At 45.6% G+C, this 15,375-nt stretch overlaps 1 protein-coding gene and 1 pseudogene across 4 annotated transcripts in view; one reads left to right on the forward strand and one right to left on the reverse strand.

Annotated features, from left to right (window-relative positions):
- LOC105292834 (major histocompatibility complex class I-related gene protein) overlaps positions 1-13,530 on the reverse strand; it is a 29,457-nt gene extending 15,927 nt beyond the window's left edge. For 2 of the 4 annotated variants that reach the window (XM_023531240.1, XM_011361208.2), the window contains exons 1-4: positions 13,320-13,523; positions 4,998-5,258; positions 4,050-4,325; positions 511-786 (exon numbers count right to left, since the gene is read on the reverse strand). In XM_023531240.1, coding sequence (XP_023387008.1) covers positions 511-786; positions 4,050-4,325; positions 4,998-5,258; positions 13,320-13,371 — 865 coding nt within the window. In that variant the 5' untranslated portion in view covers positions 13,372-13,523. Of the gene's footprint in view, positions 1-510; positions 787-4,049; positions 4,326-4,997; positions 5,259-9,700; positions 9,821-13,319 lie in introns of all 4 variants that reach the window. The other 2 variants (XM_023531241.1, XM_011361209.2) reach the window with 2 other exon arrangements.
- LOC111740576 lies at positions 6,921-7,035 on the forward strand (annotated as a pseudogene).
- Positions 13,531-15,375: the final 1,845 nt, after the last annotated feature.

Here is a 15,375-nt window from a genome sequence, read left to right on the forward strand (position 1 = left end):
CGTGATCATCGGGAAGCCCAGCACCATTTTTCTTACTCTCGTTTCTCACCTCTCAGTTCCGTGTAGGGCAATAATCTAAAACAGAGGATAGCAGTTCTCAACCTGGGGCGGGAATGCCCCAGGGGTCCTCACAACGCTTTCAGAGAGTCCACGATTCTCTCTTTTTAAACTTAATCTCTCACATGTACACAGCGGAATTTTCTAGAGGCTACATGATGTGATCACATCATTGCTCTGATGGCGAATGGAATAGGTGCTTGTGTTTTCCATGAGTTTAAAAAAATAAAAATAAAAATTTAAATTTATAATACAGTAAATAGCAATAGATATACCCACATAAACAAAAGCTCTTTGGGGTCCTCACTTATGAGTATAAAGAAGCCCTGAGACCAAAAAGTGAGCAAACTTCCAATTTGAAAGGCCCTTTCTAAAGGCACGCAGTGATTCATGCCCGCTGCTCACTCCCTGTCCTTAGTCTCACTCCCCAGACAGCCACAACCCTGTTCTTACCCTGGGGGACCTGAAGAACCATGTGGACGTCACAGTGCTCCACGTGACAGGAGTAAGAGTCACTGCTCTGAGGATCCAGGTCAAGTGATACCCACGTCTGATAGGTCCCATCCCCACTAGGCAGAATGTCTCCATAATCCATTTCTTGGAGCATTTCTTTCCCGTTTTTCATCCAGATCATGGAAATTTCTGGCGGATAAAAGCCATGAGCTCTGCAGAAAAGAGTTGTAATCCCTGGAAAGGTTTCTTTGCGATTTACTCTGACCAGTGGAGCTTCTAGGAAGAAGAAGGTAAAGTTACATGGAAATATCTGATGCACTGAGCATATAGTAGTAGAACTTGATGATTGGGTTTCCTAATCAATTTTCCATTGCAAGAAACATCTAAAACCAGGGATGCCCCAGAACCCAGGATTATCAGCAACGAATTTACTGGCTATGTACTTCCTGCTTGGGCAGTGCACCTGGGGAAACAACCGACGTGGAAGTGACACACACAACTGAGCTACAAAATGTGTAAGTGACTGTTCGTGATAAGTAATTCAGCAAAAGATTATAAAAGAGGATCCAGATAAATCCTTAGCCCGCTTCTACCACGTGAGGACACAGCAAGGAGTCGGACGTCTGCGACCCGGGACAGGGACTTCATCTGACCGTGCTGGCACCCTGATCTTGGACTTCCAGCCTCCAGGACTATGAGAAATAAATTTCTGTTGTTTGTACGTTACCATTTGTGGTATTTTGTTACAGCAGCCCAAATGGACTAAGACAGTGATTGTCATCAGACACAAACACATGTAATAGATTATGGCATGGTTATGCCCTTGAAGGGGCTATAGAAATTCATATCGTACAGGGCCTTGCAAAGTGACAATTCTTTTTGTTGTCATTTTTGTGGCCTTACTCCCTCTCAAAGCAAAAGATCATTCTGCTCATTTTCCATATGGTGCTGTCCTTAATATTTCCTGCTGACATTGGGTCACATCCGAACATAAGCCCAACAGCCCAACGCCATGCCCAGAGGGGCTGCTTCCTGCTCATCTCTAAGACTCACTTCCTCCCCCACTGTGCTATCTGCCACCCCAATAAAGGGAAGAGCCTTCACCTCAACAATACCTCCCTTTCTGTTTCCTGAGGCATAGAATTTAGTAGGAGAAAAAGGCTTTCCAACTTAAAAAGTGTATAAATGCCACTAGGAGAGAGACTGCTTTGTGACAATGCGTGTGAGAAACGATCACAGGTCCTTTCCCAGGAGGGTTTTGACCAAAGGGTTGAAACCCCATTAGGACACTCATGGTATATGAAGAGGAGGCTTGGAGGGGGCACAGGTATACTGAAGTGAGACTTCCCATCCCTCCCACACACCCCAGGTGCCCCCTCTCGTTCTTCCAAAGAGCTCTTCACCCCAGAGAGGACCAACAGGATCGGTATTAACCCTCAAGTCACAATTCATAGCCTCTTCATCCCAGTTCCCTTCTCGCCAGTGCTGGATTCACCAAGAACAGCAGGCCGGGCAACTGGGGGTTGGGGGGGTCTCTGTTTGCAGTCAAAGGCTATGCCACTCAAGATGAGGAAGTGGAGATACACATGGCCCCTCCTGAGATCTGGCAGGCCTCGGCCTGAAGTGTCCCATGACTAAGGGTTCCCTCCAACCCCAAGCTGGCCACAGACTTCGACCAGACCTTGAGCTGTCAGATATTCTTTGGTTTGGCAACAACACCATGAACTGTCTGAACAGAGACCTGCAGTGTACAAGGAAGGAGCTTTTATGTACATTATCTCACACCAATTTTGTGAGGAAGGCATATTACACTTATTTATTTTACTTAAGGTTATTGCTTTGCTGGCCTAGCATCTATTCATCCCATTTTTTTCTGATAATGAGGACCCCTTCTCCTGACAAACATGCCATATATCGGAAAATTAGTCTAGCCCATCCATGTGCTTCTGTTGAGATACGATCTTAAACCTGCCACCCAAAAGTAACCCAGACCGTGTGTCCTGGTTAGTCTCTCTTTGCTAGCCACGGATCTAGTCTCTGACCTCTGGACCCTGCTCTGTGACCCAGGAGGCTGCTCATCACACTGTACCTCCAGGCCTCCCTTGCCCCAGCTTCTGGCTGGTCTGGCCTCTGGGCGGAGCATCCTCAGCAAAAAGTCTGAGAACTGGAGGAGAGAGCGACGGGAGTCCTATCCACCAGTTCTCCAGCCACTGCAGTCTGCCTAGTGACCATGTTCATCCCAAGCCACAGCTCTTGCTAGAAGGTTCTTCCAGGGTACCAGGCTTGTTGGGCTCTGGCAACAGCAGTCCCTCCCCTTGCGCCTGCAGATCAGGGGGTGTAATGGCTTCCCTCTATTCCAAATCTCTAGGTATTTCACTCTTCTTTACTGGTTTCCTCAAACCTTATTGTACCTCTGTAAATAATCTCATTGAATTCTCCTCAGTTAAACCACTAAGAGTATGCCATTTAGTTCTTGTCAGGACTCTGTTACCCATGGCCAATCTTAGAAACGTATCCTGATGGTCAAAATGATTAGTGCAAGAGGTGGCATATGATCCAACTGAGGTCAACCACAGTCCTCCTGTGATAAAAAAAATTTTTTTGTAACTAGAGCTGGGAGAGAGAAGCCCATTCTTCTCTCACCATTCTAGAATGGTGAAGCTACGAGAATATGAGCTTCGTGTTGCCTTCCACGTCCTCGCCTCGGAGAAAGCCATTCAAATCCTGGTTTCAGTTCCTTGAGACCCCACACTGCCCTGATTTTTGCCTTCCAAATACCTTCCTTCTTTGTGCTTAAACCAGTTTGAGCAGGTTTCTGTTATCAGCAACCATTAAAATTAAGATGGTTATTCAACTAGTGAGTGGGAGGGGTGAAGCTCAAATTCTAGCTATCTGCCTCCAAAGCTGATGCTCTAGGAAAGATAGTCCATATTCATAACTGTGGCCTGGATGCCTCCCAAGGGCCTGCCACAGCTCTGGAAAGTCCCACCATTAAAGACCACTCCTGTGGGAAAAGGCTCATTTTGTCATCACTCATTCTCAATAAGATTATAAGTGAAAAGTTCTGTATTAACTAAAAGTTGACCTATTGAATCCTATCTTTATAAGAGGAGCTTTTTACTGGAAGAACTCTTATCATAAAGCAAAGACCCTCTGTCTGTCCTCTTTGTAAGCCCAGACCTTCACTCACGCAGGTGCTGCGGGTGCCTTAGTTACTGAACAACTTGTAAGAATGGTTCCACTGCCCAGAGTTCTTCCCAGCTTATCACGGACAGGAGATGAAAGGACGTGTCTCACTGGCTCCCCCTAAGGAAGTGTTCCTGGAGGCTGTCCACTCAGCCGAGACTAGTGGAATTGCCCAATCTCGTTAAGATGCTAATAAAAAGGAAGTAGGGAAAGTTTTCATGGGGCGTTATAGACCGTGACAGTCCAACCAACGAGATGGAGTTCAGAAGAGGGTGAGCATACCCTACATCAGTGGAAGTACATATAAAACCAAGGGTTCTGAGGACGCAGGGACAGGTGTTCCTTCTCTTTACCTGTCCTTTGTAGGGTATCTTTCCCATTCTCCAGGAGTCTCTTTAACCAGGCGATACATTCTTCTTCCAGCCAATTCTTCTGATATTGTAACTCATGCCGATTGGCCTCCCATGCCCTCTTGGTGATGTGAGCCGCATTATCTACAGCTATCCAGGAGAGTGTGTCTTTGTTGAAGATAATGAAATCCTGTCCGTCATATGCATATTGCAGAAATCCTGTGGTGTTTCCATCTTCCCGCAACTCACAGCCAATCATCCTCTGGTAAGTGTGAAACCCTGGAACAAACATGTAGGCCACTGAGGGTTTATACAGGGGCGTGGAGGTGGGTGCCCAGGTGATGCAACTAGGGGCATGGCTGGATATATCCTCTGCCCCAGAAAACAGAACCCCCCCAGGGCTACCATTGCAGCGCTGTCTCCAGGAGGTTCCTGCGACATAATCCTATCTATCATCAGACATTTGTGGTATACCTACTGCATGCCAAAGGAACGTGGTAATTCCTGCCTAGGGGAGTTATCCTATAATGGGACTATTTAATTGATGAACTCTGTAGTACATTGCAGGAGGGAGAGACATGCAGGAGCCAGAAATATCTCTGGAAAAATTAATGTCGTAAATCCTGATACATAAGCAACTCACTAAACCTGGCCACCAGGAAATGAAGCACAGAATGGCCACATTTAGATGGGAAAGGAGAAGATACAGGTCAGAAGCCTCAATGAGGCTGGGATAGGGATGTGGGGAGCAAAGGACAAAGGGCTCCTGGGGACAACAGACAACTCGGAAGATACATAGGCGGGCACTAAACCCCATCAACCAGATTTTCCAGGCTTTGCCAAAAGCCACAGAAAATGCCACTCAACAACTGCTCACGTGTGCTGCCAGCCCAGGGACCTCTCTGCCCGGGTGGGGACTAGGGAGAGGCGGCATTCAGTTGCATTCCCCACCTGAGTGATTGTAGTGACTCTGCAGGTGCTTCAGTTCCATCTTGAACGTCCGCTGCCAGCTCCTCAGCAGCTGTGTGTACCTCTCCCAGTGATCGGGGGCCAGGTTCTCTGCCACCCATGGGGCCTGCGGCTTCTTCACCCGGGAGATGCTGTCATATGTGGTGATGGGATGAGAGTCCACATACCCCACTGAAATAAATTCAGGGATCCCATGGCCAGGCTCTGAAACGCCCAGGCGAAAATACCTCAGAGAGTGAGTCCCTGGGAGGGGGGCAGAAAAGGAAGACGTTTACAGTCACAGACCATCCAGATCCAGAAGCTGTACTCCACTTAACCCCCCATCAGTGCTCTGGGCCCTAGCTGATGCTTCCTTTTACCGAGTCAGAACCCCAGCAACTCGGAGCTGGAAAGCAACTCGGGGCGGGTAGAATTGAGAGCTCCACCCAAGACTTGGTGCCTATTGTACCAAACCATTTTCCTATGCTTTCCCTACTTTTCCTTCTGGCCGAATATCATTAAAAGAATTGTGATAATCATGAAGGGTCAAGAGTAAGCTAAAATGAAATAGAACTGTTTGGCCCTTTCTGCCACTTCAACATTGAACTTCTCTCAGCTCGTCCAAGAAGCTCACACAGTCTAATGGAGACAGACAAGGAAGTTTCAAAATAGTGTGAAGAGTGTCACGATGGGGTGAGTGCGGGGCATGGGAAGACTTTTCAGAGAAGATATGTCTTAGGGGAGATCTCAAGGACAGGTAGGAGGGGAGCAGGCAAAGGGACTGGGTGGGGACACAGGAGGGAGAGTTTGGCAGCAGAGCAGAAACCATGCGGGCAGGCAGGAGGCATGAGAGAGCATGGCATGCTGTGAACCAATGGCCTGGGATGGCTGGAGCACATGAGTGCCACAGAGGAGACTGGGAGATGTGACACCTGAGAAGTAAGCAGAGCCCACGTTGAGAAGACCAAGGCGCTCCACATCATGCTAAGAGCTGGCAGATGGAAGGTATGCAGCAAACCTGGCTTTCTTCCCCTACTCTGCTCACTGCTGTCTGGAAATGCTCATCTCTGAGCCTTTTGTTGTTACCTCCCGCCATCCCGATCCACCTAAACTCTTCCCGGCCATCAAACCCCATCTCCAAAGACACTCCCAGGACCTAAAGGTGCTGGTTCTTTGACAAGAGCTAAGATTGAAGCAGAAGCACAAGTTCTATCCCCAAACCAAGAATTACCACATTCCTCCTTCCAGTCTCTTTATCTTTGCACCCACTTCTTTACCCTAAGGCACTTAAGAACTGGGCCTTAGCTTTTTTCCTTTGTATTTCCTGCAAGGCCCAACACAGGGACAGGGGACATGGCACATGACACATGGTAGAAACTTTGTAAATATCTGTGAATTAAATTGTGAGCAAAACATTTTATTTCTCTGCTTTGAAATAATGAAATATGCTGAAGTGAATGTGAATCTATTTAACCTGGAACTTATACTTTAAAAAATAGTTTTCATAAAGGGCAAGCTGATGAATGGAGAGCAGAGCTGAAATCTAATTTACATGTAGTCTGGAGTCTGCAAGAGGTGTGTATGCTTGAATCTGTAACTGCCTTTGAAACAGTTCTATTTCTCCACATCTGGAAAGGTTCGGGGGCTACTCTGCAGATATGTAACAGTTTAAAGATGGAGGCAAAAGGAAGAACAAGTCATGAACATCAGTCTTCGCCCTTTCTTAACATCCATTTGTGTATTCAACAAACATGTGAGCACCTCCTCTGTGCCTCCTCTGCTCTAGGTCCTGAGCACACAACAGACAAAACAGATAAAAGTATCTGCCCTTATGGAGCCTACACTCTGAAAGGGAGAAACAGAGGAAGACAGACAATAAAAAATAAATGAAATATGTAACTTGTCTTTTAAAAAGTGCAATGAGATGTCTACGGCCATGCCACCCTGAATGCGCCCAATCTCATCTGATCTCGGAAGCTAAGCAGGGTTGGGCCTGGTTAGTTCTTGGATGGGAGACCACCTAGGAGGACTACCGTAGGTGTTTAAAAAAAGAAAAGAAAAGAAAGTGCAATGGAGAAAAATAAAGCTGCAAAGAGAACAAAGCCATACAATGTTAAACAGCAAATTAGAGAAGGCCTCCCTAGGAAGGTGACTTCTGATCAAGTACCTGCAGAGAGTAAGGGAGCGAGGCAGATACCTGGGGACAGCAGGCCAAGCAGGGGGGACCGTGCAAAGGTCCTGAAGAAAGGACGCGCCTGGCATGTTCCGAGAGCACCAAGAAGGCCTGTGGCTGGAGCTGAGGGACTGAGGGGGAAAGAAATAGGTAGGACTTGCTTCCACAGTTATTCACAGAAAAAAAAAACTCAGAGAAATAAAATTCCAGACAAAGAATGGGCAAGAGAAGGAAGAGGAATTCAAAAAGAGACTGTGTTACTAAGCTACGTTGGATTGGTGTAGACCTTCCCTTGGAATCCGTGGTTCCTTTTATGACATCTGGGGTCTACTTGCCTAATAGATGTCAACAAGTTAAAAAGAAAAGTATTAACAACTTGAGGCATTACTGCTCAACAGGGGATTTATTCTAAGTATCACTGACATCATTGCCACACGCAACATTTACAATTCTTGTAATGTCACTTCCTTATAAAAATATCACTTCATAAAAATCTGCATTATCCAGAGTTATAAGAAGTAAATAGAGAGAAACATGGTCTATTGACAATGCTCTCCAAGTCCAGTGTAGTGTCCTTCCCTCCAGCCTCAACTTCGGTCTAATTCCTGGTTTCAGAGCAGTTCTCCACCAGCCAGCCCTGACTTCAAAGGCTGCTCTGGCCCTAAAGGCTGGCCTCCATCTGCCGGGCTTCGGCCCATCTACCCCTCATGCAGCTGCGGCCTGGCTCTGCTCCAAGACATCGCAGCCCTCTCCCGTTCATTTGCCATGGGCGCAGTTACCCATATGGTGTTTCCACAGGTACGAGTCACACTTGCTCCTTAGTTGGGCTTCCAAAATATGACCTCAGCTGTGATGGGAGGTTGGCGGACAGATGTCAAGTCAGTAACTCAGAACAGAAAAGACAAGGGAAGGTCCATGGTCCCCTTTCTCTCATGGTACATTAGACCTTGTGATAATTTATAACCTACAGATGATCAGATTTCTAGTATAACTATGAAGATTGGTCAGATTTCCAGTATAACTATGAAGGCTAACTCATGTGAAAAGATCTATTTTTGATCTACTAAAATGGCAATTTCATATGATTTAATCTAAGAATCTTCTGATTCTTTCTTCTTGCTCCAATAATTGTGAAATTAGGTTTCTCTCTTCCTTTCAATGACAGATTATCAATACCAACCCACTTATTGAACCGAAACCTACAATATGTAATTTGGTCTTCTGTCCAGATCAGTCAAGCTGCTTCTCAAAGGGTATTTGCTGCCCTGTCCCAGACACTGCTGGAAAGTCTGAGCACCACAACCAAATGGCTCTTAGACCAGAAGCAGTGGTTACTTAGTGTCCTAAATGATGTCCCCTTTAACCTATAGATTAACTAGTTGGGCCATTTTTGCAAAAGGCTATGAAAATCACTGGTTATAAAATAATCGATAAAGTACTTTCAGATACTCATCTGTGGGGACAATTTTTATTTATTGTGTATCCTCCTACGTTGTACAAGGAATTGTGAGGCCATGTCAGGAAGAGAAAAACAATCCAATGCCAGTTCCCTCCTTCCTTCCGGAACTGACAGTATTACAGGAGAACGAAAGCATGTAACATAAACAGAAAGCAATGACACACGGCAGCAAGCAGTAAGTGCCCTGGAAGAGGTGCTGACTGCGTGCTCCAGCAGCTCTGAGGAGAGAGAGCTTTGGCTCTCACGTGAAGCAATCCGGTGACAAACCTTCCACGAGCTACAAAGGGCAGCAGCACCTGCATCACGACCATGAGAACTTCACTCACAGATTGAGCACATACCGTGTGCTGGGTACCAGGCTAAGCCTTTGATAAACATGAGTTCCACTACTCCTCTCAGCAACACTGTGAGGTAGGTTTTTAAATTCCAGTTTCACAGACAGAAAATAATCGGTGGAGAGAGATGAAGAAAATTGCCCAAGATCATCCTTAGCATTCCCACACGGAGGAGCCAGGAATCACACTCGGATCTCTCAAGCGGGAAGCCCCTCCACCTTAGACTACCCCACTGGTCCTCAGGCTGGGGCATTTCCACACCCAAGACTCTAGTTTAGGATCCTTGCTTCTCACCATTGCTCTCTCTCGCCCCCTTGTGTCAAAGATGACTCACAGTCTCGGATTCCCCGTCCCTGGAGGCGCAGGCTCTAGACCCTCCTTCCTAAAGGTGGCCCCGGGCCCTGATTGGATAACTAGATCGACATTGGTTGGCCCTCCCAAATAGCCTGATGCCTTAATACAGCCAGAACGGTTATGATTCCTGGGAACTGCTCTTTGGGATTTCAGGCATCGCAGGAGTGGGGTGCGGGGAGAAGTGGATGGTGATATTTTAGTTGAGAGGACCCTGGACACTTCTCAAACCATGCAGAGATGTGGGGGGTTCTATGGGCAGCAATAACTGCTAGTCTCTCACCTAAAAACTTAACTAACGACAGGAACTTACTGAGGGCCTGAAAGAGTTGAATGTGACAGTTTGACTATTTAGCTACTATTTTGAGGCTACCCTTGTGGAGGTTACCCATGTCTCCTGTTGTATGTTTTCTTTTTTTTTCCTTTTCTGAATTTCAGTAGGCACAGTCCTGGCTTCTAGGAATGAAGCAATGAGCACATCAAAGTCCCAGCCATCTTGGGCTCATTTCTAAGAAAGAAGACGGGCAATAGATAAATATATAATACAAGATAAGGTAGTGAGTGATAAATGCTGTGAAGAAAAAAACAGAGAAAGAGTGTGAAGAGGGCTGATCTTTTAATTAGAGGGACCAGGAAAGTCCTCGCTGAGCGGGTGGCATTTGAGCAGAGGTGTGAAGTGAGGAAGTGAACCATGACAGAAGGCAAGCCCAAGTCCTCGAGGGACGTGCACGCTCCATGTGTTTGAGGAACAGCAAGGAGACCACTGCAGGGTCACTGTAGAGTAGAGAATGGGCTCTGGTAGGAGTTTTTTCTCAGTACTCTCTGTGTACAGTGATGAACATATGTCTCGCATTTCCCAGAAGAATTCCAAATGTGTGAATTTTATTCTTTTTAAATGATTCATCAAAGTTGTAACAAAATGTGACCTGATACGCATATTCTTGAAAGGTTTTCCATAATAAACATAAATTTGGATGTCAGCAAGAATGTCTTTTGTCATCTGTCTCAATTTGGGTCTAATAAAGCAAGTGTTTAAAGAGCCACACGTTTATCTTTAACTCAGGCCCCTCCCTCCAGTTCTTGGCAATCCTCTGGGGTAAGAAGATGGTTAAGGTCAACAGATTTTGGAGAGAACGGACAAATATTTCAACTATTCAGAAGAAAATCTACAAATTATTTGAGCTTCTTGGACTTAGACAGATTCAATGTCAACCAAGAAGAAGAGGGCCTTAGGGGAATAAAACATTGTCTTGGAGAAATTTCTACTGCATGTACCTTGGCAACAGCTCCATGGAAACAGACTGAGGTCTAATAAAGTCTATAGCAAATGCCCATATTTTCTCATGTTAACTCTTTGAACTCCAGGTCATTTCTAAACAGATAATTTGTAAGTCTGTCTTTTAACACTAGACTGATCGTCAATTTAAGGGGCTTATATCCATCACCAGTCCTTGTCTGAATAGAACTCTATCACTCATGAAGCAGATTGATACATCTATAGAATTATGAATAATATCAAGAAGCTGACCTTGGTTATTTCAAGATTAAACACACAAACCACATGTGGCTATGCAAGAGAGATCCTATGCATGCCTCAAGCCTAATTACACCCACCCACATTACCAGGTCACAGTTTCACACAAGCCAAAATGAAGAACCAAATGAGTTGTAAACATGAAACATCTTTTTTTATATATATATAAAGATTCTGCAACTACGGTAAACCACAGTTGCAAATTTGTAGTGATTATTGCTGCCCAAGTTCTCTATGACTCACAATCAGATAACTTCAATTTCTCAAGGACATTACCTTTGAGCATAAATTCACTCAGGAGGCATTTACTCAGTGCTTATTGGTCACTAGATAGTGCCATGGAAATAAAAAAGAAAAAAATGAAGAGTTCTCTCTTCCCAGCTTTAAGGAGAGCCTTGAAGGAAAGATTTCTGTAAATTGAAATTTAAAAACTGTGAAGAGGAGCTATGGGACTACAAAGGAAGAAGTAGTCTACTGCAGGCCACGGAGTCATTGAAAGCCACACGCTAGAAGCGATACTGGAGTTACCTTGACATTTCCTGGAATTGTGACCCCAAACACTCTGGTATCTCCTCCCTGCACTTCCACATCTAGAAGCAACTACTTGGAGCCAGCATTAGGCACAAATATGAAGTAGACCGAGTGGTTTGTCATAACCTTGGCTCCCTTCCCTGTCAGCACCCCCATTCGGTGCTCCAGAATTCTCAGCCAGGGTCCTGGCAGGAAACAGCCTTCACTCCAGATGAGTCACATGAAGAGACCGTAGGAAGGGACTCCTTGCAGAGGTATGGGCAAGAGCAAGGACGAAATGAGGGATAATGAGACACTCAGAAGGTAGCGATGATGGGTTGCAGAGACCAGAGTAACACACAGTGTTACCCAAGCCCAATGGGAGCTGGAACCATGAAGAAGGGGTTACTCAGGGAAAATTATATTGCAGAGGAACACAGCTACCACCAGAGCCAGTACAGAAAGAGGGCAAGGAGGAAGACAAAATACCTGAACCTCTCATCCTTGCTCTCTGCTCTCTCTCCTTTCAGTGTCTCCCATTAGGTAGAAATAAGCCTGCAAGAGAGACTGAGTGATGCCATCTGTGGCAGTCCAATCTCCAGGACACAAGACAGGACAGAGAAGGATGATATCTAAGAGGTCAAAAGGAGAATAACCAGCATAAGTGACCTTTCCTACCCTTTATTGCTTCCTGGTTTTATTTTGCATTTCCCCCATTTTTAAAGTGCCAAGTGGCCCCATCCAGAAGAGCTGCGACATTGTCAGAAAGCCCTTGACTGTGGGCTGAAAGACCTGTGTGCACTTCAGACTCTTCATTTTGTGGGCTGAGTCAACCTCTCTGGCCTGGGTTTCCTTAGCCTGCCACGAAAGTTAGTGAGACCATCACTTGAAAGATTATGGTTAGGGGATACTGTGGTCGTATTACTGGAGAGTTCTTTAAGGATCAAATGCAGGTAATATATAAGCTTTTTACCTTCTGGAAATATCACATTTTCCTCCCTCCTCCCCTCTTCTCTCCATCATCTGTCTCTTACCCTCACTCCCAACCTTTCCTATTTCTGATTTAAATGGTAAGACTTTTCTGGGTTAAATTTCTGTAGAAGCAAGACTTATATGTTTCTTGCTTGCTGTCATATCCCCCAAAGTGCCTGGCACATAGTAGGGCATCAACCAACATTTGTGTAATGAATGCACAGATGATTTGAAAGTTTCTTTCTGTCACCTCATGAATCACCACCTATGGCAGTGGCTGAGACGGAGTTCTAGACACTGCCCCCCCAACCCCAACCTGCCTGGGAGTCCCAGCCCCTAGCTGGAAAAGCAGTAGCTTAGAGCTGAGAAGCCTGGTGCTTCCAGCCTATTGGGCCTGCTCATGTCTTTGGGACAACCGAAGGCACTGCTACCCCAGTGACGTGGGCCTCTAAACCCTGAGGAACGCCCCCTCTGCTTGGCTGATACCTTACACCCAGTTCGCAAGTCCCGAACCACGGTTTTATCTTTCCGGGATCTTCCTTTACAGACAGGGCTTGTGATGAGGAAAACAAACAAACAAAAAAAACATAAATGTACCTGAACGGGGCGGGAGGTCTTCTCCACTGTCCCCTGAAACTCAGACCACATCGCCACGAGAGTCGCAAGCTCGCGAAGAGGAGAAACAAGGAAACGAAAGGACAAGAGCTGAAACGAAGGGGAGCGACGCTCGGAAAGAAAGTGAGGAGGGAGTTCCAGGAGGTGCTTTCCAGAACGGCTGCCACCCGCTCCGAAGGTGGGTGACACCGAAAGCCTACTCGCGAACTGGAAACCTGCTCAGCTACTCCGACGCTCCTACGAGTCCTGGATTTAATCTATATGCATCCCCGCCCCGGCTGCTTCAGCGTTTCACCTCAAGTTTTAGGAAGACGAGCTCTTCCCCCTCGGCTGCCTCAGCTTTGGAGTTCGGAACGAAGAGAACTGTGATACTCACGGGCAACGCAGTGCTTCGCCGTTAATACAACAAGGAGAGGAAACAGGAGCATCGTTGGCTCCTCTAAGGTCCTCTTTCAGATTCTTTTAACCAAAACACGGACAGGTCTCAGCTGATCTTTCAAGAACCTGTACTTCACCCGCTCTTCGCTCTTGGAGATTTAGCACCGCGTGACGCTCAGGGCCTTCTCCCAATAAAAACAGGGACGTATGCAGTGTCATCAGTTGCTAGGTAGAATAGAGAGAGACAAAAGTACTGAATGCTTTTCCGGGTAACTTTTAACTAACTGCTTTGGTTTCAGACACTGCTTGCTCCTTTTGGTGTGCCTGTTTTGACCTTGTTCCCGACCTGTTTGTTTGTTTGTTTGTTTTAAAATTATTTTTAAATTACAGTCAACATACAATATTATATTACTTTCAGGTGGCCCTGTTCTGAACTTTTAAATATTTATGGAGCTCAGCTATGTGCAAGGCTCAGGGAACACAAAGATTAATCACACCTGGTACCTCAGGGAGCTCAAAAGAAAAGATGCCTTTGCTTCTTTCCTGGAGCATAGATTTCACCCCAGGTGGATGAGACAGACTCGTACAAAGTTCCCAGGACTTGGAATTCCCTGCTCTGACTTCCTACAATGCTATAGTCCATATGGCTGATAGAGCATGTATCACTTAGACTGTCTTGTCAGTTTTAGCATAGGTCTATCCTCCCGCTGCTCTAGCACCCAGCGAAATAAGCTCAAAAAAAAAAAAAAAAAAAGTTTGTTGAATAAAAGAGAGCAAGAAAAAGGCCTGAAAGAAGATTCTGAGGGCCAAACACTTGACTTGCTCGATTAGCAATGCCCAGGATCAAGCTGTGGCTACACTGTCATCAGGAGAGCATGACAAGTTGGCACATGACAAGCTTAAGCTTGTCCACGGAGCTGAGGGACAGACCCAGACAGAAAAGAGGAAGGAGAGGTGACTGGGAGAGATTACTGGAGGCAAAGCCACCAGTAAGGTAGGGTGGCTTGAACTGCGGTTCAGGGACCTGGGTTTGCATCCCAGCTACTTGACCTTGGGAAGAATCCCAAATTGCACTGAGGCACAATTTTATCCACTTTAAAAGCAAATTCTGGCATTTATTTCATAAAGTCGTTGAAGTATTAGATACGGCTCTGTTTATGATGCACCTGGTAGGTAGTAGAACTATACAGATTGGTTTCCTCCTGTGCTAGGTGAATAATGCACCACCCCCACTTCAAAGATTTCCATGTGCTAGTCTCCAGAACCTGTGACTATGTTACCTTATGTGGCAAAAGGAATTTAGCAGATATGATTAAATTAAGAATCTTGAGATGAGGAGATTATCCTGGATTATCCGGTGGGCCCAAAGTAATCACAAGGGTTCTTATAAAAAGGAGGCAAAAGAGTCCGAGACCGAGAAGTTGTGACAGTGGAAGCAAGGTCAAAGTGATGCCATTGCTGGAGGGGAGCCAAAGAATGCAGATGGCCTCTTCCCTAGATTCTTCCCTAGAGTCTCCAGAAAGAATGCAACCCTATCAACACTTTGCTTTTAGCCCTGAGACCTACTTTTGGACTTCTGACCTCCAGAACAATAAAAGAATGAATTTGTGTTGTTTAGGCCATTAAGTTTGTGGTAATTTGTTACGGCAACAATAGGAGACTTGTCACTTGTTGGGACTTTAGAGTACTATTATCGCACATACTTAATCACCATTGGCCCTCGTGAGCCACCCCAAATAAACCACTAATTTAAGAAAAGACAGTGGGTCTGCCATGTAAGCTCAGTTCAAGTCTCCTAGCTTTGCCGTCCAAACTTTAAGTTACATTCTAAAACCTGCCCTATGTAGAAATCCTGGAGCTACTTCTAAAGATTATGCATGTATATTGCTCAGCTAATGTCTGCTACATAGTAAGTAATGTTAGCAATCAGAATTACTATTATTATTATTCACTATTGTACCAAGAGAGATTTGTGATTTTTCATTCCTTGCACACCAACAAATTCATTGAGATGGTATAGATCATACCTGCCCTCCTACAATGGTTCAAATTCA

This window comes from Pteropus vampyrus, unplaced genomic scaffold (assembly GCF_000151845.1).
Source record: "Pteropus vampyrus isolate Shadow unplaced genomic scaffold, Pvam_2.0 Scaffold65, whole genome shotgun sequence".
Taxonomy (NCBI): Eukaryota; Metazoa; Chordata; class Mammalia; order Chiroptera; family Pteropodidae; genus Pteropus; species Pteropus vampyrus.